Below are 26,138 nucleotides of genomic sequence, written 5' to 3'. Positions count from 1 at the left end.
TAAGACTACTGTTACCCTCCACAGGAGTGGTCGAAAAACAAAAATCACTCCCAGGACAATGTGTGTAATAGTCGGCGAGGTAACAAAAGGCTAATTGGCTAATGTTAATATTCATGAGTCCACCATCAGGAGAACACTAAACAACATTGTTGTGAACGGCAGGGAGGCAAGGAGAAAGCTACTTCCCTCCAAAAAGAACATGCGGCTCATCTACAGTGTACTACAGATCACATGGACAAAGCCACTAAATGCTATTGGAAGACTGTAATGCAAACAGGTGGTTTCAAGGAGGTCAAAACTACACAGAGGGAAAATGGGAGGAAATGGACAACAAAGAAGACAAACAAAAGCTGTTAGATTTCAACCATGTTTTAATCAGAATTAAGTTCAGAGAACGACAAAAGGTACAACAATCAAGGTACAGTTCTGTTCATGAACAACTAGTTGTGTTTCTGTTTCCACACTCGGAGATACTGGCGCACAAACCCCCCCCCCCCCCCCCCCCCCCCCCGGACACACACGATCACACGCGCACAAACGCACGCGCACACATACGATACACCTACCATCAGTATACAACATACACGAGACACTTTGTACTTCATTCCTTGACAGCTCGGAGAAGAAATGCATAGATTGATAAAGTCACGAATGCCATACGCAGACTCTAAATGGAAACAAGAACACACTTATGGAGTTTGGTCCGTTAAACAGATGCCAAAAAAACAAACAAAAAACAAAAAAATAAAAATAAAACCAATCTGCATCTTTAAGCATCATTTCTTTTTTTATATATATATGTATATATTTATAGATGGAATATATATATGTATATAAACATATATAGATATATCTATATCATATTACACAAGGATATCATATAGATTATTTATATATGAAAACAGGTCTCAAAACCTTTAGGACCACAGCCACTTAAAAACTGAGGCAGCAAGGCCTGCAGGCTGCTGGGAGTTGTAGTTCTGTGAAGTGTGCGGAACTGAAATGCGAGGAGGCGGGGCTCCTAGCGGACCAGCGGGGACTGTTTAAGCGAAATGAGAACGGAGCGCATGCGGGAGACGTCCTTGGCCTGCTTGCTGGACTTGGGGTTGAAGTCGCAGAGGCGCGCCACGCGCTCCCACTCTGTTCCGGGATTGTTCTCATCCAGCTCCGACACCATGGCCTCCTCTGCCGCCCTGTCGACCAAAACACAGTTAGCGTCTCTCGTGCAACCGCTTACTCGCTCTCTCACACTTACCACACACACACACATATTACACACGCACACCACGGCCTCAGAGTCTCCCTACTGACACACCCGCAGAGACCCACTTACCTCCTCCCAAACATTAACATTAGTGATGACTCAACTAGGCATTTTTAGATATAAGCAGATTTTATATTAACTACATTATTTCTACAGTAAATTTCTCACCTCCAGACTAATTAAGAAGCTTTAAATTTAGGAGTCGGTATCTCAAACAAGGAGTGTCTCAGGTCTCGCATTATGTGCAGTCCATTTTTGGGATAGGCGGGACCTATTTTTATATAAAAACTCGATTTCTCTCTTTAAAAAAAAAAAAAAAAAGGCACAATGTATCTTTTTGATAAAAGACAACTAAACCCCTAGCTAACTGACTGACAAGCAGCAACGTTCAGCTATTAAATATTCATAATAATAAGGCTGCAACGATTAGTCAACATAACAAACAACGGCAACTATGAAAGATTAAACTTATCGGGAGAGGTCTGTTGCTCTCTGCATCTCTTTAAAACCGTAAACACACCAGATAAGAGACAAGACAACACCTATACTCGCTGTACATCAGCTTGTTATACATTTAAACATATTCTCAACATGCGAATCCCACATATACTGCCTTCTCTGTTGTCTTTGGGGCGATAGAGAGAAAGCAGACATCATGAGCGAGTCATCATGAGCTACAGCCAGGGTTGCCAGGTCCAGCAATAATAAAAAATAAAAAAAAACTAGCCCAAAATCTCTGTCAATAATTGAACTCTAGTTATAAATGTTTTAAACATGTAGGATTAGCTTGCCAACCAATCCGCTCACAGTAGCAGCATTTTTTAGCTTTTAGCTCCATGCACTCCATTCTTAGATGACTCTGCATTATATATTACATTTCACGATATAACAAGAGGACAGGTTGGTTGATTGTTGGGGTTTTATTGCCACTTCAGCACATATTTGGCTATTTTTGGCCAAAAACTCTTCTTAAACAGGTGAGTTTCGGACCTGTGGTTCTCTTTTTCTCCATGATTCCATTCGAAGTATGTAACCGCTGTTCCTGACTCCCAGTCGCCAACTGAGTCAGATATCTAGCAAAATGTCTGTACCTGGTCAATCTGCGACAAATTGGTGAGAGCGTCACAGTCGGAGACTAAAAAACAGGGCTAAAATCGTGTAGTTTGAACCTGCCATAAAATTGGCGGGTTAGCAGACATTATCAACTGTCTCAATTTTAAGTCTTCTAGTATGAGTGTTCTGGGCAGGAGGTAAGAGTGAGGTCAGAGTGTGAGAGTGAGGGTGTCTGAAGGCCAAAAAAAAAAAAAGTCCATCCATTCAAATGTTCCCATCGACACAAACAGCATGAACAGAAAAACGGCCGTTAAAATAAAAACAAAACAAAAAAAAACTGCAGACCAATTTAAAGAAGTTATTCCAAATCTACAGCATTCCCCCACCCAACAAAAACGTAAAAAATAATAATAATAACAAAAAAAAACAAGGTTCAGATTTGACCTTTAACCTTTACGATACAGGAGGATGGCTAAAATAAGTAAATAAATAAATATATAAATAAATAAAAACAACCACAAAAACAACAGAAAATGTGCTAATAGTTTAAAAGCGATTTGGTTGGTTAAATTTGGTTGGCATTTAGTGTATTTAAAAAAACCTTGCTTTTGTTCATTAAACAGCAAAGATGAATACAATTTAAAGATTTTTTAAAAATGTTTCTTTTTTTTTTTTTGAACCACCAAATCGCTGTGCGGAAGCTGTACGCGCCAAGCAATGGCAGTCCCAATAAAACAGAGCTCATGGGAGAATGACTGGCAAGCCAAGCACTTGATATATTACTAGTAATCGGCATGATAATAATAATAATAATAATAATAATAATAGTAATAATCTTCAAAGCTACGCTTGGCTGTTGGGAACGATGTTGTTTTTGGTCAGTTTTTCTCGTCCCGTTTGCCATGTCACAGTCAGAGATGAGGATGATCAACATGGCAGAGTGTCCTTGTCCAGCACAACCCCACACTCCTCCTACTGCCACAGCCTCGGGCCAGCTGGCGGCTGACGCACACATACACGCTCCCACACACAGAGCAAAATGAGGATGAGAGCCAGTGAGAGAGTTTCACGCTCACAAACCCAAGTTACACGAACGCACAAGACCAAAAATAATCACCAGCACATCAATCACCACATAAAAAGAAACAACATCCAGGGTCTAGCTAAGAGTAGCAGTGAAACATTCGGACAGGAACAATACAGCAAGTAGAACTGTGCATCCATCTGCAGTTAATTAACACTGTTCCCCTAAATGCTTCTTCATTACTATTATCACTACTACTGATAATATAGATCATTATCATCAATATTAGTATAGTTTGTCCTTTTTTTTTGTTTTTGTTTTTTTACTTAACTGGTCTAGGCGGTAGCAAGGATGGTTAATATGAGTGCTTAAAAGGTGCATAGAGAAAAGAAACACAAGGAGAAACAGAGCACAAGTCAGATATAATATAGAAAATGAAAATAAATGAGATTTATGCAGATGACCAAAGCAAGCATGCATTTGTCAACAGAAAAACAGAAAGAAAGAAATAGCCAGCAAATAAATAAAGACCATCTTAGGATTGCTCCTGATTGTGCTTAGCTTGCAGCCTTCAATGACCGATCTGGAGCCACCGCTGAACCCTTGTCCTTACTGTCCTTTTACAATATTTTTTTTTCCCCCATAAAAAAGGCCTGATAGCAACATGCTGGAAGAACACAGTGCTTATTTAAACAATAAAAATATGAGTAAATGTATTAAACAAAATATATATTTAAAATAGTAATTGAACTATAAGGTGCACTTAAAATACTCCGGTATTAAGGAGCATGAAGCCACTCTGCTAAAGTACAGAGTTATACAGGAGTTTCAGTTTAGTTTTTCAGCACAGAGGCTGGAGCAGCATTAGCACACTAAGCGCTAGCTCCCTTCCCATTTAGGTGAGTATTATCAGAATGTAGCCTGTTGCTAAGCCCAGCTAGCACTGCTGGAGCAGCATAAGCATTAGCCACTAACCACGCTAAGCGCTAGCTCTTTCCCCATTCAGTGGTGAGTATTATTGGACTGTAGTCTGCATGTTTACCGTGTTAAAACAAGCTACGTGGGACGAATCGCTAGCGGATATCGCCCTGGCTTACCGGAACACTCAGAGTTCCTCAGTGTAGTGCTGTCGGACGGCGTTTACTAGTGCTAAGTGCTGCTGCTAACCACGGCTAGTGCTGCTGCTAACCACGCTACCATATTGAAAAGCGACGATACCTGCTAAATTAATAAAGATAAACCTTGTTCCTTACTAGTGTTACATAAAATGTGTCTTATGCATGAAAATAGCCCTTCATTAATAGTGTGCCTTATAATATGTCTGTAAAATACAGTAGATATTGGTGTGATTACTAAAGGTTTTATTGTTTTTTTGGGAGCCTGCTGCACATTGAATAGTTCATTAATAGGGTATGGATATGACATATAAAAATATTTCAAATTCAAATAAACAAACTTAATTACAAAACAGGCAAAGCTTACCCAAAAAAAAAAAAAAAATAAATAAAAAATACTAGCGTTTCTCACAAATGCAATGCTTATTAAATGTATATATAGAAAATGAAATAAAAAATAATAATAAAAATATTGCTCAAATGAAAGCACTAACTGTACAGCACAAACAAAAATCACTGCACTAAAATAGTAAGCAATGGTCCAGAACTATTTCTTTCAGCATGTTGAGCACAGACTTCTTTTTTTCTTCATTTGTTGGGACCAGCAGTGGTCGTGATGGTTTTGAAAGCTGGGCTGAAGCAGCACTGGGATGAGAGCTGCAGAATTAAGCAAATAGCTAAAGCTGCAAATAAGCTACACCACACAATAAATAACTCTACAAACCCAACTAAACCTACAGCCACACTTGCTAACCACCAGCATTTATAACAGCAGCAAGGTGTCCAGCAAACCATCCACCCACAAGAGTAAATAACAGCAATGTGCCAACACTTATATATGTATAGACACGGGTATATAATAGCAACAAAATAGATATCAGGGATGTGTATGTATATCAAGGCCTCTCGAAGGACCAACAAATACAAAAAAAAAAAATCAAAGTTCATTTAAAGTTGTAGCTAGATGTCCGGTGGCATGGTTAACCTTGGCTATATGTTGGGTCTTCTGAATGACCTGGGCTAAAGAGAGAGTGCTATGACAGACCTGGGATAAACGTTAGGCGGTCTGGTTGACCTGGGTTAGATGCCGGGTGCTACGGTTGACCTGGGTTAGATGCCGGGTGCTACGCTTGACCTGGTTAGATGCCGGGTGCTACGCTTGACCTGGGTTAAATGTTGGGGGCTCTGGTTGACCTAGGTTAGATGCCGAGTGCTACGGTTGACCTGGGTTAGATGCTGTGGGCTCAAACTGACCTGGGCTAGACATTGGGTCCTTTGGCTGATGGTGTCTAAATGTTGGGCGTTCTTGCTGACCTGGGTAAGAGGTTGGGTGCTATGGCTGACCTGGGCTACATGTCAGATGCTCTGACTTACCTGGGCTAGTCGTCGGGTGGTATGGCTGACACTTTCTCTGGCCGACCTGGGCTAGATGTGACGCTTGCTCTGGCCAACCGGGCCACTGGCTGATGCTCCCTAAAATGTCAGGCATTCTTGATGACCTTTGTTAGAGGTCGGGCGCTATGGCTGACCTGGGCTACATGTCAGTTGCTGTGACTTACCTGGGCAAGTCGTTGGGTGCTAAGGCTGATGCTTGCTTGATGTCAGAGCTTGCTCGCTCCGGGTGACCTGGGCTAGATGCAACATTTGCTCTAGCTGACCTGGGCTGGATGTTGGAAGCTCAGGCTGACCTAGGCTAGGTGTTGAGCACTCCGACAGACACTGGCAAGAAGTGACGTGTGCTCTGGTTAACCTGGGCTAGATGGCAGGTGCTTTGGCTAACATGAGCTAGACACTAGGCGCTCTGACTGGCACTGGTTAGATGTTGGGTGTTCTAATTAGCATTCAACTCTGTATTGGCCGCCCATCTTAACCATTACTTTGACACAAAAACTTGCATTAACCAGTAAGCCAAAGATCTTACACTTGTGCAAACAGCACAATTAGCGACAATACACATCCCTATCGATATATGTACATTTAATTTAATAATAAAAAAAAACATAGTCGACTGCTTAACTATTAAAATTACGAATTCATCCATTTTTAAACTATACCGTCAAAGTTATTATGAAAATATAAAGAAACTATGAACGTTTTGGGCCTGATGTTTGCTGGACACATAGCTGCTGAAAAACAAGCCTAAAGGAACTCTGCTAAAACTACTACTCTACAAATAAAACTACAGCAACACACTACAGCAATCTAACTGTGAAGAAAATGTCACAAATTTAAAGTAAAATCAATTTAGGCACACATTTACATATCTATAATTCATATAAAATAAAAAGGTGAATTGGTGAAAACATGGCTGAAGCACATGACAATGCCATACGATGGAAAATGAAAAAAAAAAAAAAAAAAAGTGTACATTTTTTTTAATAATCCACAGCATGAAAAGTCACAAATGGCCTTTAAAATTTTGATGTAAAGACAAATGAATGGCATGCGGAACGTCAGTTTTCTTTAAGCTTACACTCTTAAAAACAAAGACGTTACAAAGAGTTATTTGAGCAAAGCCAAACAGAAAAACTTTTGGTAGCATATTTTTCTTAAAAAATAGAAAATTCCATTCATGTATTTAAACATTTAAAAAAAATCTTTATGTAACCAAAAGTAGTTCTTCTATGGCTTTGCTCAAAGCTCCATCTGCAGCACCTTTGCTCTAAAGAGTACAAACCGAAAACTGTGAAGGAAAGAAAAAAGGCTCGGTTCAGAGAAAGATGGCGTGATGATTGGACGAAAGGGCAAAAGCAGTGATGGACGAGTGTTAAAAAGAGAGATGAATGTGAAAAGAAAGGATGTTAGTTGAGCAACATACACATAACCAATCAGGTGAGCGAAGGGTTGTTTGTAGAAATCCTCATCCAAAACCCTGGGAATCCCAGAAGAGAGCAGCCAATCAGGAGAGAAGAGAGAGAGCAGTGAAAGGAGAAGAAACACTTCATACAGTGGAGCCAGCACACACAGACAAACACACATACAGAGAAAAAGATACACACACACACACACACACACACACACACACACACACACACACACACACACACACACACACAAACACACACACACACACAAACACAAACACAAACACACACACACACACACACACACACACACACACACACACACACAAACACACACAAACACACACAAACACACACAAACACACACACACACACACACACACACAAACACACACAAACACACACACACACACAATTCCATTAGCAGACAGAGATATAGGTTAATACACACAGAAGAAGACAGTTGATTATAGGGGTGTTAAAACACATATCAGTAACCGGCGATGGTAATTCTAGAGCAGGAGATAATTCAGAATATCTGATATTAAAATGTTACAGAACTATCTGTGTAGTACTGTGAATATCACGGATGTGCCTTTTTAGTACTAATTTAGTACTATACTTGTGTGGTGCTGAAAATTACAATAACATAACAATAACAATTAAGTTACTGCCAGTAATAAATAGCAAGATACAGGAGTGTTTGTTTCTGTTTATATCAAATCTGTCTCCTCATTTTCCTTCATTGATACTGTGAGATTTGCACAATATTAGTGATATAGCCCCAATGACAATACAAGACAACCTTAGCCAAAAGCTGTCGACAGGCTTAGATAGAGCAAGTCTTGTGGTGAAAAAGATTCAGATTTTTTTAAACAAAATATCGGTTTTCCCCCCTTTAATGTGCAGCCCAGGCAACATCAAGCTCAGCTTGGTACTGTCGATACTTTTTTTGTACGAATCATGTTCTCTCCTCCACCGGTCTTACACGCTGCTTTTGGATAACTTTAACCCACTCCTGGTGCAAAAATTCAAGCAGTTCAGCTTGGTGGTTTGATGGCTTGTGATCATCCATCTTCCTCTTGATTATATTCCAGAGGTTTTAAATTAGGTAAAATAAAAAATAAATAAGAAATCATTTTTAAGTGGTCTCTTATTCTTTCCAGAGCTGTACATCTTTGTAACCTTTAACATCTATTTTGTTGCTGTAGCATATTCTTGAAATTAATACAGTCTTTTTCTGTGTTAGTCATATCAAGAAATCAACAAAAATGTGCTGAAATTTGGTAATATTCTTTAAGGGGATTATTTTGCCCATCCTGACTGGCTGTTATTATTTTATACAGATTGTCCTGTATAATCTAAAGAGAACTCATGGTTTAAAGTCTCTGACTATCTCACCCAGCAAAATTCTGAATGCTTATTGACGTGTGTGTGTGTGTGTGTTGAATTGTCTGTTGGTTGTACCTGCAGCTGGTCTGCATTGTTGTGTGCCTATCGCTGTGTGTTGTGTACCTGTTGTTGACTTTGGTCTTAGCTAGCTGCTCATCCTGTCTGGCGTGCCACTCCTCAAGCTCCACCTTCGCCTTCTCCTTCCACTCAGTCTCCTGCTGACGCGAGTTAGCATCTGTCAACACATAGCATAAAAAACATGTCTCCAAAATGTTACATTTACAGCAGAAGGACTTGCAATTGCACATCTATGTCAGCAATAGGTGCTGTTTTTATTACCATATTTTTCGCACTTCAGGTGCACCATCAGTATACGTCTATTTTCTGGTCTTATTTTCATACATAAACTGCACCAGATTATAAGGCGCATTATGAGACACTAGTAAGGAACAGGGGTGTCGCCATGTTTTCCTTCTAATTTCTAATTCTGCAGGTCTCGCCGCTGGTGGTGAAAATATCGTTTTAGATATTTTCAGATTTCCAGATTTCAAATAAGGCTGGGTGCAGCAGAATTAAGTCACAATTAGCGCTAGTCAACATGGCTTGACAGCGCTACACTGAAGAACCCCGAGTGTTCCAGTGAAGCAGGGCCATATTAGCTAGCGGATTGTCCCACGTAGCTTGTTTTAACACAGGAATCACGCAGGCTACAGTACATACTGATATACTCACCTCTGAACTGTGAAGAGCTAGCACTTAGCGCTGTTAGCGGCTAATGCTAATGCTGCTCCAGCAGTGCAAGCCAGGGTTACCAGCAGGATACATAGCGATAATACTCACTTCTGAATGGTGAAAGAGCTAGCACTTAGCATGGTTAGCAGCTAATGCCAATACTGCTCCAGCCTCGGTGCTAAACTAAACTGAAACTTCACTGAAACTCCTGTATAAAAGCTGTACTTCAGTGTAGTGGCTTTACTGCTCCCTACAACCTGACTGGTTAAATTCATATATACAGACTCACCGGATTATAAAGTGCACCAACGATTTTTGGAAAAATGTAAGGATTTTAAATGCGCCTTATAGTGCAAAAAATACGACAAGCCTAGTTCAATGGAAAATCTCCATTCAACATGCTGTGCAGTCCAAGACTAGGCCTAATGCCAGTTTGAGAATCTGCCCTATAGTGTCTGTAGATATAAGTCCAGTCCCCTTACCCAGTTCCTCCAGTCTATCGCTCTGCTCCTCCCTCCACTTGCGCAGGCTCTCCGGCTCCGCCTGCAGACGGTCAGCGCTGGAGATGGCAGCGTATGCGTCAGATGGCCCGTTACTCTACAGAACACACACACAGAAAGAGATTTACTTTTTGTTGAGTCAACAGTGCACTGTTTGAATGAGTTACAGCTTTCTGCCAAAACAAATAATAGCTATTGTTCAGAGAAACTGTGAGAAAACAATAGGTGTTCTCCATGCTCCACCCTAAAGAACCATTACAAGACGTGAAGACCGAGCCCGTAATGATCCAGTTCTGATGTAAGAGAGAAAAAAAAAAAGAAAGAATGCATAAAAGAATATAGAAAGCAGATCCCAGGAATTACAATGCAATATATTCTGATATATAGTGATTAGGGCTGCATGATATCGGAATGAAAAATATAGGTCATTGCGATATTGTGTGATCCTGCCATATTAAAAGATTTTTCACCAGATTTCTCCAGACATCAATGAATTAACAGGTCATAATATTAAAACTGCTTTAGAGATCTGAGAAATCAAATATAATCTGCATTTGATTGAAAAAGGTGTTAAATTTCTAGCATAATAGAACTCAGGAAGCACTGTTATTCCTTCTCAGCAGAGCCTCAAGCCAGTATTTTATTACTAGAACTGTGCAGTACGTGATTGAAAAGCCATGGAAGCTAAAAAGCAAATTTTAGCTGTTACACGGCCTAAAGCCTCGGCATTCATTGTAAAAGCTCAGTGATCAAAGATGGAAAAAAAGGGAGTAAATTTAGGCAGTGAGTGTGACAGATGGAGAAAACATACCAAATTTTCGCTCTAAAAAGGTGCACTTAAAATCCTTTAATTCCTCAGTGCATCGTTGTTGTGCAACATTTACTAGGGGTTAGCCGCTAATTCTAATGCACCCAATCTTAGTGGAAATCTGGAAATCTAAGCTTACTGTAAATAAACGGAAGCGCTTTACTTTCACCCAAATGAACAGTTTTCAGAAGAGAAATCTGTGTAGATTAACATCCAGCGCTTGTTTGCGCCTTATAATGCATAACCTGGTGCATCTTATGTATGAAAATAGACCTGAAAACAGACATTCATTGACAGTGTGCCTCATAGTGCGAAAAATATGGTATGTATTCAGAACTTGGATTAACAGATTATACATTGTAGACCTTAAGTTGTAACCAAAGCAGAAATTAAATAAAATGTTACCTCATGCAGATCCCCATTCAGTGCTCCTCCTAAAAAATATGAGAGTAAAAGGAGTCATATAAGAACACAGAGCTTCAAAAATCAGCAATTCATGTCAAGACTATTCTAATTAATCAGTTTAGGACAATACTCTCATTTTAATACACATATTAATCTATATACCACGTTAGTTAATATATAACACTAGGCTAACACCACTACATTCTCTTAAATGACATCTATTACACCTCCCTCAATCAAATAAGAGAATTCTGAATTTTGAAATTAACAGGTTCAATGAACGAGTCATTCTATATTGCTCAAACTAACTACTCCAGAAGTATGAAGGCCAACACTTCACAGGAAACCCTCTCTTAAGCCTTCTTCAGCAGTTCTGAGCCTTTTGTTTTGCTGACAATTTCCTGCCCTTTTCCTTTTCAGGCGGAAACATTTCACAACACTCATCTACTGGAAATACCTATACGCATCACTGCTGTCAGGCAGAACTTCATAGCAGCAAAATTACAGGATCAGCATCTTTACAGAAGGACAAATTTTAAATCGTAACACATTTATTTCATTTTTCCTTGTCTGATCTTGTCTTTACATCATTCAGCAGTTTAAAGCCCAGGATTCCATGTGTAAAGTGTTCTTCACATAATGAAACCTGGTTGAAGCAGTAACGGTTGCATGTTTCAGTCGCTGTAACGAAATAACTTGAGCTCATGATTTATTCAAAATGGTTGGCCTGAACTGAGCGAAAGCCAGGAACCAAGCACCAACGAAGGAGGTGACCGAAGAAACGTAAAGAGATGGGAGCATTCAAAAGAAATCTCCCTGCAGGCTGGAGACTAGAGATGCACGATTCTTATGTGCAATATATTCATTTTTTGCACTGCATATACTGTAATCTACTATTGGAATAATATAAACAATGTTGGGCAAATACTGTATAACCTAGCTCAGGTAGCTCATAGAAAACAGTAAAAAGCATGAGATGTATGACTCAAATTATCTTCTAAAAGAGATTAAAGGTTAAGCTTTGCAAATATTATTCCACATGCACAGATTGCAACTAATTCATTCACTGAAATTAAATGCTGTGAATTTGATTGCACTGAAGCCCGACAGCATTAGTGAAGCGATCAATCAGTAAAACTGATGATTAATAAGCTCTGCCACGCTCACTCATCCCAAAGATATTGATTGAATGGAGCTCCATTATCAATCCAGACGAACAAAACATTTTTTTTCCATCCCTTTTCACCATTTTTTACAAGATATAACAGACAGTTGATTTGTGTTACATTAAAGAGGATGTAGGGCAGTTCTAAAATCAAATTCAGCTCTTGTGATACAGGTTTTAATGGATATTTCACTGATTCAGGATTGCAGTAGCTAATTAGTCAGCTAAGGGAGTGTCTGATAAGTATGTATCGTCAGTTCAGCTAGGGAGCTCAGCTAGGGAGCGTCTGAAAATTGTCTGGCTTTTTTTTAATTCTATTTAATTTAGACTATATTGCAATTCTTTGATAAAACTGCCATAAAATATTAATTATAGGCACACTGTATTTAGAAGGATTGTGTCACAGACCCTTAAAAATCCATATAAATTTCCTTACAGCCGCAATCTGTCCACTTTAACTCAAAGTCCCCATGTTATATATCCTGAACATCCTGAGATAATCACAGGACAGCATGTAAGATCATGTGACCTTATTTAAAGACTGCTGGATATAAAACTAGCTCCTTTTATAAGTGCAGATTTAGCTGTTCCAATAATTATAACAATTTTTATGCTTTAACGAAATGTATTTACAGTCATGTGACCTATCATAATAAATGAACATAAACGAGCTGCTTAATTAACTTTATGAATTAATTTAATTTATTCAAGTTTTAAGTCAATATTCAGAACTGGTCCAGCTCGGTTAAGAGTTGATGACGTTCAATTGTGTCAAAAAAATACAAATTTAATCAGATAGGGTCAGCTTTTCATAAAAAAGCACACTATTTTCAGACGATCCCTAAAAGGTTAACTGACGCCACGCACTTATCAGGCGCTCCCTTAGGTAGTTAATTACTGCATTTCGCTACTGAATCAGCGAAATTTACAGTAAAACCTTTACTACAAGAGCTAAATTTGATTTTAGAAATAACCTACAGGCTTTTTTTTAATGAACACAACCAAACGTTTAATTAGTAAAAATATAGAGAAACGTCTTTTAAAATGTTATAAAGTTCCGTCTCATCGGCCTCAACGGGAGCAGAGTCCACTAGACAGCCTTTACGTTACAGTTAGCATGCTAACTAGCGTTAGCTTAGGTAATTTAACCTAGGTTAACGAATAAAATAGCTAGGTTGGGTTAGTTAGCGTTATATAGTTTAAAATAACGTTAAATAGTCATTTAAATACCACATAAGTTATTTTACTTGTAAAATAAACAGATACACGCTTATAAAAAGCGCTTTCCTATTATTAGCTACTCAAACAACCGGTTATTAAATTCGCCGAAGCTAACTACGGGAATTATCCGTTCCACCTTAAGAAAACAGTGTAGCGTTTATTACATTTTCTCTATGTGGCGTCTATACGGAAGCACAGTAAATGCTGGCCGATTTAAGGTGGACTGGACCAATTAAAAAATACAAAAAACAAGCGAATTTAAGCTCCACTGTGAGACAGCGACGCGACAGGGGTTTATCTGATTTGTAGAGAAGCTGGTGGTGGTTCGAAGGTTAGTTAAACGTTAAAATAATACTGTAGGTGAAACGCACCGTTGTGCTGGTCTGCACCGAGGTGAGAGGGAACCTCTCCGCCGTCCAGGATGCTGAAGCCTTCGTCCTGCTCAATGCCCGCAATCTCGCTCTCCTGCTGGGCCAGAAAGGCCGCGGCCGGGTCCTCCTCCGTCCCGACGCCGTTCCCCGCGTTCCCCAGCATGTCAAAGTCATCCATGGCCGCCTGAATAAAACCTAAAGCTAAACTAGCGCTACACTGGCTGTTAAAGCGGCGGAAATGGCGGCCCGGCTCGCTGGCTATTTAGCTATCCCTCTCTACTGTCTTCTTCAACGGTCAACGTCAGTGGGGGAAGAGAGGGCGGGACTAACGAGGGAAAGGAGCGCCGCGCGACCAATCAGCGACGTAAGATTACGACACGCAGGAGCTTTGACCAATCGCTGAGGGAGTCACTTTAACACGCAACCAATGAAATGACTTAACCGTGTGCATGCAGGTCCCGTGATCAGGCGCATGCGCAGTTAGGATGCTGCAGCAAAAAGCTTCAAAAAGGGGTTAAAAAAGGAGAAATATTAATATACTAGTGAATCTAAAAATAATAAGAATATAATTGAAAAGTTTATTTTAATAACTTTTGAACTAAGTTCAAAATGTGAAACTCATATATTATATAGATGTGTTACACAAAGAGTGATGTTTTTTATTGTTGGATGATTATGGCTTACAGACAATGAAACTTCAAAAATCAGTGTCTCAAAAAATTTTAATATTATATATTAAGACCCATTGGTACTTTTGGCAGTGTGGGCAGTGGGCCAAGTCCTGCTGAAAAATGAAATTCATCATCTTTGGAGAGCCATGTCATCTGCTGGTGTTGGTCCACTGTGTTATATCAGCACTTCATGCCCCCCCCCCCCTTTGCTGACAACTTTTATGGAGATGTGGATTTCATTTTCCAGCAGGAAAATAAATATATAATGAAATATATAATATATATATATATATATATATATATATATAATATTAAACGTTTCTGAGATATTTTATATCTGATTTTTGGGTTTTCATTGGCTGTAAGCCATAACAATCAAAACATTGACTCCACAGGACCACTAAAGAAAAGCTGTTATTTGGATGGTGGATCATTCATTCTTAGCGCTGCAGCGAGTAGATTGTGTTGTGCTGGAGGCGGATCAGATAGAGCAATGCTGCTGGAGTTTTTAAACACTGTGTTCACTCACTGTCCTCAACTCTATTAGCCACAACTATAATCTAGCTGATCCACCTTGTAGATAAAGTCAGAGACAGATGCTTTTAATCTGTGGCTCCATAGCTTGTGGTCATCATCTTCCAGTTCTTCACCAGTGCTGACAGGACCCTGCCCACAGGACAGTCCCAACATTATGCTGTGTGTGAACTAGTCTCAGTCCAGCACACACTACTACTAGCAAATCCATCATTACTATACATGCAGTGTTACTGCAGTGCTTAGAATATTGACCCACCACAGAAATAACAGCTGATCTGTGGTGGTCATAATATTCTGATTGGACTGTGTATAGTCTATAACACACACACACACTCCTACCTAATCACACAAACCTGGGTTGGGTTTCCATTTACTTGCCACTTTACTTACAGCTCTATTATACAGGTGTAGAGTTACAGACTGCAGTTCATCTGTTACCACACTGTTTATTAACCCCTGAGAACACAGAGGACAAGAAACTGGTTAAGAGAAAAAGAAGGCATTCTCAGTTAAAGCTAGTATATTTACTGCGTAATACCCGTTTACTGTAGAAAAATGGAAAAATACAGGTTAGTTTTCTATGCCTTTTTAATAAAACACTTTATTCTGCTTTCTAATATTAAAGGGGCATCTACTTAATTTAGCTCTTAGCCAAAAAGTCAACTTTTTTTTTTTTTTTTTTACTTTTTAGCATTAAAAGTCTAAGTGCAGTTCAGCCACTGAACTAGTCTTAGAATAACTGTAAAACGCAAAATCCACCGGCGATCCTATGTAAACCTATAGTTACTTACACACAGAGGTGGGCAGTCCCGGTCCAGAAAGTAAAAATCGTGGAGCTGCAGCAGAGCCACCCAGGCAATTGGAACAAAAGCCTGGGGTGGATTTGTATTTTGAACTAGTGTAAACAGAACTGTTCTAAAAATACCATTTATTCCTTAGCTCTGAGTTACTGGGCAAATCATAGAACATTGATGTGTTATTTGCACAAACTGCCATGTTGTTCCTAGCACTGTTAGCTCCTATCTGACGAGATGGTGTTACTGCCTGGCTTCAGCGCCGCCTGTGGGCGGTCGCGAGCCAATGTGGGCGGGGCTTTTTCTGATCAACTCGTTTTTCTGAACATTTTCTTTTACTATTTACTGCAGACAGTGGAAGTTGAAGAACAGTTTCATGCACAGCATCATATACAACTCAGAGAGACCTATAGTATTTCACAAAGAACAAGAAAAAGTGGATTTTAACAGACAGTAAGAAAGAAACAAATATGCTTGTGGTTATTAACTCGCAGTTTATTTAGAGTTTGGCAAAGTGCTTTGATTCTTCACAAAACAGTAACATTTTCTCAGTAACTTAAGCCCAAAATCAAACCTGTCCAATACAGAATAAGTGAAAGGACGTTTCTGCAGGACGTTTCACATTTTGGGCTCCATTTGATACCAACAGCATCTGCAGCGTTCTGGAGATTCCACGCTGTTCCAGAGTTCCAGCACTGAGGTTGCCGCTGCCCCGCTGTAGCTGATAACAGCAGATCTCGTGCTGGCTGTCAGCAGATTCTGAGCTCCATCACACTTTGGCTTTTTTGCCGTAACACTCGACCGCGTCCTCGGTGACGCTCTCATCCTCCCCGATGTCCACCAGCACTTTCTTCCCCACCAGCTGGAAAATGTCCTCTGGAGCCACACCCTTGGGTTCGGCCACCTTCACCGTCAGCAGGTCCAGGGTCAACTCGGTTCCTTTAGAAATCGCTGATTTAGCCACTACGGACTTACCCAGCTACCCAAAGAGAGAGAGAGTGAGAAAAAGAGAGAAAAAGAGAAAGAGAGAAATGGAATGAAATGTTTGGATTTTAATGGTTGGATCCTAATAACTAATGTCTAAAAATCATTTTGGTCCCAAAAAGTCACTTGGTCCCAAACTCTTTAACACGATTGGTTAGGCTCTTCTTGTGAGTCCTTCAGGTGTTGTGACCTTCACACTACACAAGGTCACAAATCACGCAATTTTTCACCATGGGAAATCGTATACTTATCTGGCTGCTCTCCAAAAGCTTTTTTTAGTTGTTTTTCAGTTGTTTTTGTCAGGAGAACAAGCCAGATCTAAAAAGACGTTCAAGAACTAGCGATGCCATGCCAGAGAATCTCTATAGAGGAGAATACGCACTTGAAGTGAGTTCAAAATGAATGGGTTCATATGGAGCAACTGAAATATGTATACTATGTATACATATGCTGAAATATGTAAGTTCTCAACACTGAACAATATCCAATTTTGGTGCCACTAAAATAAGACTACCTTTATAAAGGGTATATAAATGGTTAATTACAATTAGTTTATTAATGGTTACTAATTAGGTTGTAAATGCCTTAAAAATCATTAATAATCAGTTATTAATAACACATCTGTAGAAAGGGCAACAATGACCTGTTGTTTGCCAAATAGTGAATCCACAGCCCTCTATACTCTTGCCCTTTCTACGTATGCGTTATAACTGATTATTAATGATTTTTAAGGCATTTACAACCTAATTAGTAACCATTTATAAACTAGTTGTAAATCGTTTAAAAACCCTTTATAAAGGTAGTCTTATTTTAAAGTTTAAGTATTGCAGTAGCATTTTATGGTTTTAAACTCCACTTATAAATCGTTTAAACTCAAGCATCGGCTTATCAACCAGTCAATCAGCTCACAAAAGCAGTAATGCTAGTGTCTTTACTGTGTAAAACCTGTATGTTGTAGAAAAATGGAATTTTACATGTATGTGTTCTTTGCTTTTTTAGTAAAATACATTATTCTACTTTCTAAAATTCAAGGAAATCTTAAATCAAGTAGTTAGCTACTATTTTTTTCACCCCATTCATAGAGGACTCACTCGTAAGCTCCCCCTAGAGTTTAACAGTCATTTACTGATACAACAGGGGAGACAGAAAGTGGTCCAAATCTCCATAAACGGTTCTGGTCATGCTGGATGCGTTTTGGACCCATGGTTCTCTCTTTCTACATGATCCCATTGACTGTAGGTAGTTACAGCTCTTGAGTCGCCAACTGGGTCAGATATTAAACATGCTAGATATTAGCCATAGTTCCATTCTACTAACCTTGTCATGGCAGGGCACCTCGCAGGGCAGCATGTGTTTAACCCCGCTGCCCAGCGCTCTCTCCACGGTCCGGATGGCCTTCACCAGCTCGGCCAGCTCTCCGGGCTCCAGCGACGCCGCGTGGTCGCTGCCCTTCCAGCTTTTATCCAGGGTCACGTGGCGCTCCACCACCTTGGCCCCCAGAGCCACTGCAGCCACCGTGATGCTGATGCCCGACTCGTGACCGGAGTAGCCAATGGGAATGTCCGGGAACTCCTTCTGGTATTCCTAGTGGGTGGAATAGGGATGATTATTGCCACATGATCACATGTTATGATCACATTTTCACATTAACTGATCAAGAATAACAGCATACCATATTTTTCAGACTATAAGACTCTCTATCAATATACATATATTTTCTTGTCTATTCTCATACATAAGACGCATTAGATTATAGGGTGCATTAAGTGACACTAGTAAGGATGCCTACATAGAAGTGAGCAAGGATGTCGCCATGTTTCTAATAGAGAAGTAAACAAAACTGCAAAGTCAAATGAGAGCTGGATGTTAATCTACACAGATTTCTCTCCTGAAAACTGTTTATTTGGGTGAGTAAAGCGCCTCTGTTTATTTAAAGTAAGCTTAGATTTCCAGATTTCCAATAAGGCTAGGTGCAGCAGCATTAGCATTAGCAGCTAACCACTAGGGCTATCCGCAGTTAGCGGCTATTATCACCAGACAGCGTTACACTGAGGAACCCTGAGTGTTCCAATAAGCTAGGGTGATATTAGCTTGCAGTTCATTCCACATAGCTTGTTTTAACACAGTGAACACGGAGGCTGCACGCCTATATTACTCACCTCTGAATGGGGAAAGAGCTAGCACTTAGCACGGTTAGCGGCTAATGCGTATACTGCTCCAGACTCGGTGATGTAGAAACGCTGCACCTTAGTGGAGTGGCTTTACTGCTTCTTAATACTTGACTGGTAAAATTCCTACATAAGGCGCACCAGATTGTAAGATGCACTGACGATTTTTTTTCTCGGCAGCTGCTATGACGTTGCTATAGCGTCACTTATGGTTGCTATGATGTTGATTGCCACAGTCTTCCAAGTGGTTCATAAGATGTTGTTAATTGATTGATATGATGTTTTACGCAGTAGAGTTTGTAGAGTTTTGCCGTGGTTACTGTGGTACTCCATCTGGTTGGTTGGGTGTTACAACGTTTATTTATTTCTATAGCACTTCAGAACAAAAATCTGTATAAAAGCCTGAATCACATAATCAGATGGAACAGTCTGTGGAACATATACACACTGTGATGACACGCAGGTTAACGTCCTCGGCCTCCAGAGGGTACGCACTCGTACACTGCAGGATACAGAAGTTCTGGTTGTGTTTCTTCACCGTCTGATAGACTCGCCGCATCGTCTCCATCGACTGCATCCCACTGGAGACCACCATGGGCCGACCTGCCAGACACAACGCAACACTTCCAACGTCTTACATCACAAAACACCTGGAGATACTTACTGTACAATATATAATAATAAGATTGTAAAAAAGCTAAAGCCCTATCCGGACGGGATTAGTTTCTCAGGGGGATAAACGTCTGTGAAAAACATTTCACACTGAAATAAAAAAAAAAAACAGTTCAGTAGCTCCTCCATTTCCACTCGCTGTTGTGTTTTTTTACATGGATCTCCGTGGAAATGCGCACCCAAAGTGTGATTACGATGTTTGGCAGTGAACAAATAGCTATTTTATTATACGCAAGGAAACAAAACTCAGAGATGTGTGTCCGGACGGGACTAAAATTAACAGAGGACCACGGACTTCAGCGAAAAACAGTAGATAATTCAGCCTGTACTTTTTTCTTAGAGGACATCTGTCAAAAACACGAACATGTTATTTTTGTACGGGAATAAAATCACAGAGGACCCCCCTATAAAAGAGAAAATTACCCCAGAACCCCATGAGAAACGAATCCCATCCAGATAGGGCTAAAGATTGTAACAAAAAACAAACAAAAAAATATATCGCAAAGTGGTAACTAATGTGTAAATAGTAGCACATTCCTAAAGTGAATTACCAATGACCAACAATGATTAACAATAATAAATATCCAGTAGAGTTACTGAAAACAAACCTTTCTGAGCCGTTTTCTCCAGATAGGGGAAGTTGTTGGTGTCACCGGAGCCGACTTTGAAGAAAGGGACGTCAAGTTCATGGAGGAACTCTACAGCCATCTGCCAATCAACACACAGATACTGTCAGGTCAGGGATAAAGTTGTGAAAAAGTGTGTGAAGCAGGGTTAAGTATAAAATTCAGAGGTGGACTTTTTGTTTGTGAGCTTTGGGTCATTGTCCTGCTGCAGAACCCAAGTACACCTGAGCTCGAGGTCATGAACAGATGACCGGAAAACTTTTCACATTCTTCTTCAGGATTGACTGGTAAACTTCCATTTATTGTTGTCCATCCAAGCAGGAAAGCATCCCCAGACCATCACAACACTACCACCACCATGTTTTACATTCAGTATGATGATCTTTTTCTGGAATTACCAAAAAAATCCACTTTTGTCACATCAATCCAAAGAATATTGAGATCGAAGTTCTTTAAATGTTCTTCTGGGTTCTTTTGTTTATGACCTCCTGGATGAGTTGTTCATGCCCTTTTGGAGTAATTTCTTTTGGTCGGTCGGTCGGTCACTCCTGGGAAGGTTTACCAGTGTTCCATTCCGGTTTTCTCTATTAGTGAATAATAATAGTGAATCACTGTAGTTCTCTGGAGTCTCAAAGCTTTAGAAATGACTCTGTAACCCTTTCCAGACTGATAGATGATCAATGACTTTGTTTTCTCATCTGTTCTTGTATTTCTTCATAGAATTATTCACTACAGGAAACATTGATGCTCAGCTCGCTGGGATCACTGAATCATTTAAAAATTTTAGTTTCTAATCACCATCAGAAAGCCTGTGTTTTAAATGACTTTTTTATTAGTTTATCTTTTTTTCTTATTTCATTAATATTTTTATTGTTTTGTTTTCTTAATTTATTTTATTTATTTTTTGTTTATTTACTATTATTTTTATTTAATTTTAATGTTCATTTTTCATTCTTGTTCTTAGTTCTATTATTCACTTAATCACTTATCATTTTACTTTACTTTTACTATTATCTATTTACTTATAGTATCTTTTTTACTGTATTTTAGAATTTTCTGTTTTACAAATATATATTTGTATTAAATGTTGATTTAAAATGACTAATTTTAAATTAACTAACTAATTAACTAATTTTAAATTCACTATTTTATTTCTTATTATTTCTAAACTATTATTAAATTAAGTGTTCAATCCCTTTGATGTTACAGAGGCTCGGCAACATCATGAGGGTCACCCTTAATGATTTTTCCCTGAGTGAAAAAAAAGGTTGACTGATTGATTGATTGATTGATTGATTGATTGATTGATTGATTGATTGATTGATTGATATTCACCTCATCCATGCCTGAGGCGGTGAAGAAGATTCCAACCTCAGCAGCGTATTTCTGTAGCTCCTTGTACTGCTCATGACTGAACTCCAGGTGGCGCTTGTGCTCTCCGTATGTCTTCCCCCAGGAGTGCTTGGATGTGTAGGGTCTCTCCAGAGCGCGGCGGTTAAACTTGTGCTCCAGCTCACTCTTCTGGAATTTAGCGCAGTCTGCCCCGCAGTCCTAAACACACACACACACACACATACATATACACACTTTACTACATTTATAATGTATATATTTATATTTATACTAACATGTATACTGAATGCATATCATGATAATAGTGGTACTTTGTCTAAAAAGCAATATACAGCTCTGGAAAAAAAATAAGAGCCCACCTGAAAATAAAAGTGAAAACCTCTGGAATATAATCAAGAGGAAGATGGATGGTCACAAGCCATCAAACCACCAAACTGAACTGTCTGAGATTTTGCACCAGGAGTGTAAAGAGCATAAAGTTATCCAAAAGCAGTGTGTAAGACTGGTGGAGGAGAACATGATGCCAAGATGCATGATTAAAAACTGTGATTAAAAACCAACCAGGGTTGTTCCACCAAATATTGATTTCTGACTTCTTAAAACTTTATAAATATGAACTTGTTGTTTTCTTTGCATTATTTGAAGTCTGAAAGCTCTGCATCTTTTTTTTGTAATTTCAGCCATTTCTCATTTTCTTCAAATAAATGCGCTAAATGACGATATTTTTATTTGGAATTGGGAAGTTCTTGTCCAATTATCGAATTTATTTATTTTTTTCCTATATTGTAAATGAATACTGAAGTCATCCAGATTATTAAGGAACACATAAAGGAATCATGTAGTAACTTAAAAGTGTTAAACAAACCAAAAAAAAAAAACTCTGTGAAGAAGCTTTTAGGTGATCTTATCTGGGGAGCTGTTACTTTTAGCAGGTTCTGAGGCTGGTAACTCTGATTAACTTTTTCTGTGCAACAAAAGAAACTCTTGCTCTTCCTTTCCTAGGCTGTCCTGATGAGTGCCAGTTTCAGCATTATGTTTTTGACGGTCTTTGCGACTGCACTTGAAGATACTTTCTTTACTTAGTTGAGAAGTTCTTGCGATAATCTGGATTAGAACATTACTCAAATATTCACTATTCACTTTATACCTGTTACTCTACCTCTTCTCTACTTTACAACTGATGCCTTTAAAAAAAGAGGCAAGACATTCAAGTAATTAACTCTTGACGAGTTCAGCACAGCTGTTAACTGAAAAATGAATATTTCAGGTGACTTTACCTCATAAATCTGACTGAGAAAATCCAGCCAAGATGTGCAAAATGTTTTCCTTTACTAAACAATTCCATGTTTTTCTTCATAGTTTGGATGACTTTAGCATTAATCTACAATGCAGACAATTTTAAAATAATGAAAAATTCTTGAAATTAGTGAAGGATTTAAAACCAGCAAATAAACCAGTGTTTTTTTTCACATAATTACAAAAAATACCCTAAAATATCTTGTTATTATTTTAGGGCCATATTATATCATTATATCACCCCTAATACGGGGTGGGAATGGGGTTGATAACTGGAGAAATAGCCTACTTTATATCTTAATTAGTTGTCATTCCATACTAGCACTTACTGATTATAGCCTGTCACAATATCTACTCAGTTTTGTATGGAATTTTTTCTCAGGAATAATTGGAATAAACAAGGTTATTAGTGTGATTTTGAATTCATTCCGTATTAGAAGTCCATATCTCAACTGTTATCATTATGACTGGCCTTACTGATTAAATAATCCAATATTCAGTATTTTAACAGTGAATCTGCTTTTGTGTTTATTGTTTTAATATAAATAAAATTCTGTATCTGTATTATCTCATCAGAATTTCAATGTCACAGCGGTAAGGCCAGAGTCTGACATTGACAAATGCAGACTTTAAAATATAATCTGGTACAAAACAGCTTTCAGTTCACGCTGAAAACCCTACTATTCTTTGGTTCCAGCTGGGAACGAACCTTTCAGGTTCCAGATCCTATTTTTGTAGGTGGAAACACACCAAACTGATCCACAAACCGGAATGGATTCTGATTCACATTGGTGGAAAAGGTCTATATTAGAAACAGATATGGTGAAAGCAGTGATCTGTCACACTGTAATGTATTAAATTTTTCACTGTATCTTGCTGCAACTAATACAGTACTTAACAGTTATTCTTTATTATGTACTCCATATTTCAATATCGGAATTGTGTCAGTATCGTCAAATACTCAAGATTTTAATATCAGGATGGTAGAGTATTGTCCAATACTGCATTTTTTAAGAATTAAACAATGCGGTATCATACAATGTTCTACATTTTAATAGAGCAGTCGGGTGTTGTTAGCATCTGATACTTATTTACATGTTTATATTAACATAACATTTATATTAGTACATGCCTGCATTTAATTTCTTATATATATTAAAAAAACAAGAAAGACACAAAGGAACAAACACAAACACTTTATGTCTTGTGGAGATACTGTAACTATTAATAGCTATTAATTAATACCTATTTTTATGCATATGAGACAAAGAAAATCTCATCTAAAGTGAGTGAATTCCACATAAAAAAAAAATTAATAAACGAATGCAAAACATAATACAGAAAAATTACAGTTTTCATTAATCGTATGGTTAACACTTAAAAAAAATGACACTAAAATTTGGGACTTTTTTCAGACCATTATTTCGTTTAATTTAGATAAAAGGATGATTTCTTTTAAAGCTTTTGAATCACCATTGCTTTTTTCACAAGGGCCCCAACAAAAGTGATCTACATAATGTTGCGCTTTTGTAACAGTGACGTTCTATTAAAAATAAAAATAAAGTAAATAACGTTAAATACATACTTACTATACAAATATATTGTAAAAGGTGTCATAACCAAAAGATGGTTTGCTGCATGAGGGAAACACTGTGCTATAGTGCGTTAATAAAGCCCTGAGAAACAGAGAACTCTATAACAAGTAAGTTAAATGAGCTCTTATATTATATTTAACGTTACATTTTAATTTCAGCAGGGTAAAGTTTAGCATTTTAGCTACTTGGCTAGCTATAAGTGTATAACCTGTAACGTTATTAGCAAGCTAACAAAAAAACCGACAGTGTTAAGGTGGAAAATAAAAAGGTCCAGTAAGATAGTGGTGTGGTTTAATTAGCTGAATATCTTTAAATATAATGAACTGTGCTGTATTTAACCCCTCGGTATCACAGAGACAGACAGAGTGCAGGTCTTACTTTGGCCATCCGGATCATTTTCTTGGCTGTGTCCAGATCTCCCTGGTGGTTCTGTCCGATTTCAGCGATGATAAAGCAGGGGTGGTTCCCCCCGATCATCCGGCCCGGACATAACTCGAATTTTAGAGGCATTCTCGCCGATAAACCCGATATTAAACCCGGATTTATAATATATGGTATTATATTTACTGCTACTGCTGCTACTGCTCTCAGTCCTCCACCACTCAGCTCCACACCAGCCTACAGCCAGGAACAGCCGCCGGCCCGGCCCCGCCCACACACTTCATAATAAAAGTCCTCACTCAGTCTTGGGTCATGACGTGGAGCAACTGAGCAAAATAAGAGTTTATAAATATCTGACCATTTTTATACTAGAAAATGTACTAATTACCTCAAACCAGAACAAAATCACATGTTTCATGCTTTTAAACTCTAATAATAATATGCATCTAAATATATATATATATATATTATTAAAAAGTTACTTTATTTCAGCGATTTAGTTCAAAATGTGAAACTCATAATATCGATGTATTAAACACAGAGTAATCTATTTTAAGCGTTTATTTCTTGATTTCTTGAATGAAAACCAGTAAACCAAAAAACAGAATATAATATCATATAAGACCAATTGGTGCTTTTGGCAGTGTGGGCAGTATGCCAGATCCTGCTGAAAAATGAAATCTTCATCTTCATAAAAGTTGTCAGCAGAGGGAAGCATGAATTGCTCCTGTAAGATTTTCCGGAAAAACACTGCGCTGACAACTTTCTGCTGACAACTTTTATGAAGATGCGGATTTCATTTTCAAGCAGGACTTGACAGACTGCCCACACTGCCAAAAGTACTTAAATAATATTCTGAGACACTGATTGGCTGTAAGCCACAATCATCAACAATAAAAGAAATAAATGTTTAAAATAGATCACTCTGTGTGTTTAATACATCTATATAATATATGAATCTTACATTTTGAACTGAATTACTGAAATAAAGTAACTCTAATTTTTTGAGATTTATCTGTCTGTCCACCTGCCTATCTGTCTTTTTGTTTATCTGCCTTATCTGTCTGTCCACCTGCCTATCAGTCTTTCTATCTGCCTTTATCTGTCTGTCCACCCACCTGTCTGTCTTTTGTCTGTCTATCTATAGCATCATCTCACAGTAGCAGTAAAGTAAAACAAGTCATTAATTACTATTTCTAATTTAATC

The 26,138-nt window shown here is 38.5% G+C and overlaps 2 protein-coding genes and 1 long non-coding RNA gene across 5 annotated transcripts; all 3 read right to left on the bottom strand.

Annotated features, from left to right (window-relative positions):
* Positions 1-353: 353 nt before the first annotated feature.
* clta (clathrin, light chain A) lies at positions 354-14,169 on the bottom strand. 3 transcript variants are annotated; one of them, XM_022681719.2, is made up of 7 exons: positions 13,855-14,169; positions 11,098-11,126; positions 9,867-9,981; positions 8,776-8,887; positions 7,275-7,328; positions 3,673-3,708; positions 354-1,193 (listed from the first exon to the last, which is right to left on the bottom strand). In XM_022681719.2, exons 1-7 carry the CDS (start codon positions 14,030-14,032, stop codon positions 1,022-1,024), a joined length of 696 nt encoding a protein of 231 aa, XP_022537440.1. In that variant the 5' UTR covers positions 14,033-14,169; the 3' UTR covers positions 354-1,021. The 3 variants fall into 3 exon arrangements, with proteins under 3 accessions (XP_022537440.1, XP_022537441.1, XP_022537442.1); XM_022681720.2 differs by lacking the exon at positions 3,673-3,708 and having other exon boundaries at positions 13,855-14,168; XM_022681721.2 differs by lacking the exons at positions 3,673-3,708; positions 7,275-7,328 and having other exon boundaries at positions 13,855-14,165.
* LOC125787768 (uncharacterized) lies at positions 3,986-5,831 on the bottom strand. Its single transcript, XR_007429534.1, has 2 exons — positions 5,651-5,831; positions 3,986-5,620 (listed from the first exon to the last, which is right to left on the bottom strand). It is a non-coding gene; the product is annotated as an uncharacterized LOC125787768 (long non-coding RNA).
* A 2,161-nt stretch (positions 14,170-16,330) lies between the features above and the next one.
* nansa (N-acetylneuraminic acid synthase a) lies at positions 16,331-25,197 on the bottom strand. Its single transcript, XM_022681718.2, has 6 exons — positions 24,929-25,197; positions 21,642-21,857; positions 20,289-20,388; positions 19,457-19,611; positions 18,158-18,424; positions 16,331-16,835 (listed from the first exon to the last, which is right to left on the bottom strand). The coding sequence occupies exons 1-6, from the start codon at positions 25,058-25,060 to the stop codon at positions 16,626-16,628; spliced, it is 1,080 nt and encodes a 359-aa protein (XP_022537439.2). The 5' UTR covers positions 25,061-25,197; the 3' UTR covers positions 16,331-16,625.
* Between the last annotated feature and the right edge of the window lie 941 nt (positions 25,198-26,138).

Source organism: Astyanax mexicanus, chromosome 25 (assembly GCF_023375975.1).
Source record: "Astyanax mexicanus isolate ESR-SI-001 chromosome 25, AstMex3_surface, whole genome shotgun sequence".
Taxonomy (NCBI): domain Eukaryota; kingdom Metazoa; phylum Chordata; class Actinopteri; order Characiformes; family Acestrorhamphidae; genus Astyanax; species Astyanax mexicanus.
Note: the sequence above shows the minus strand (reverse complement) of the source record. Positions and strands in the feature narration are given on the sequence as shown.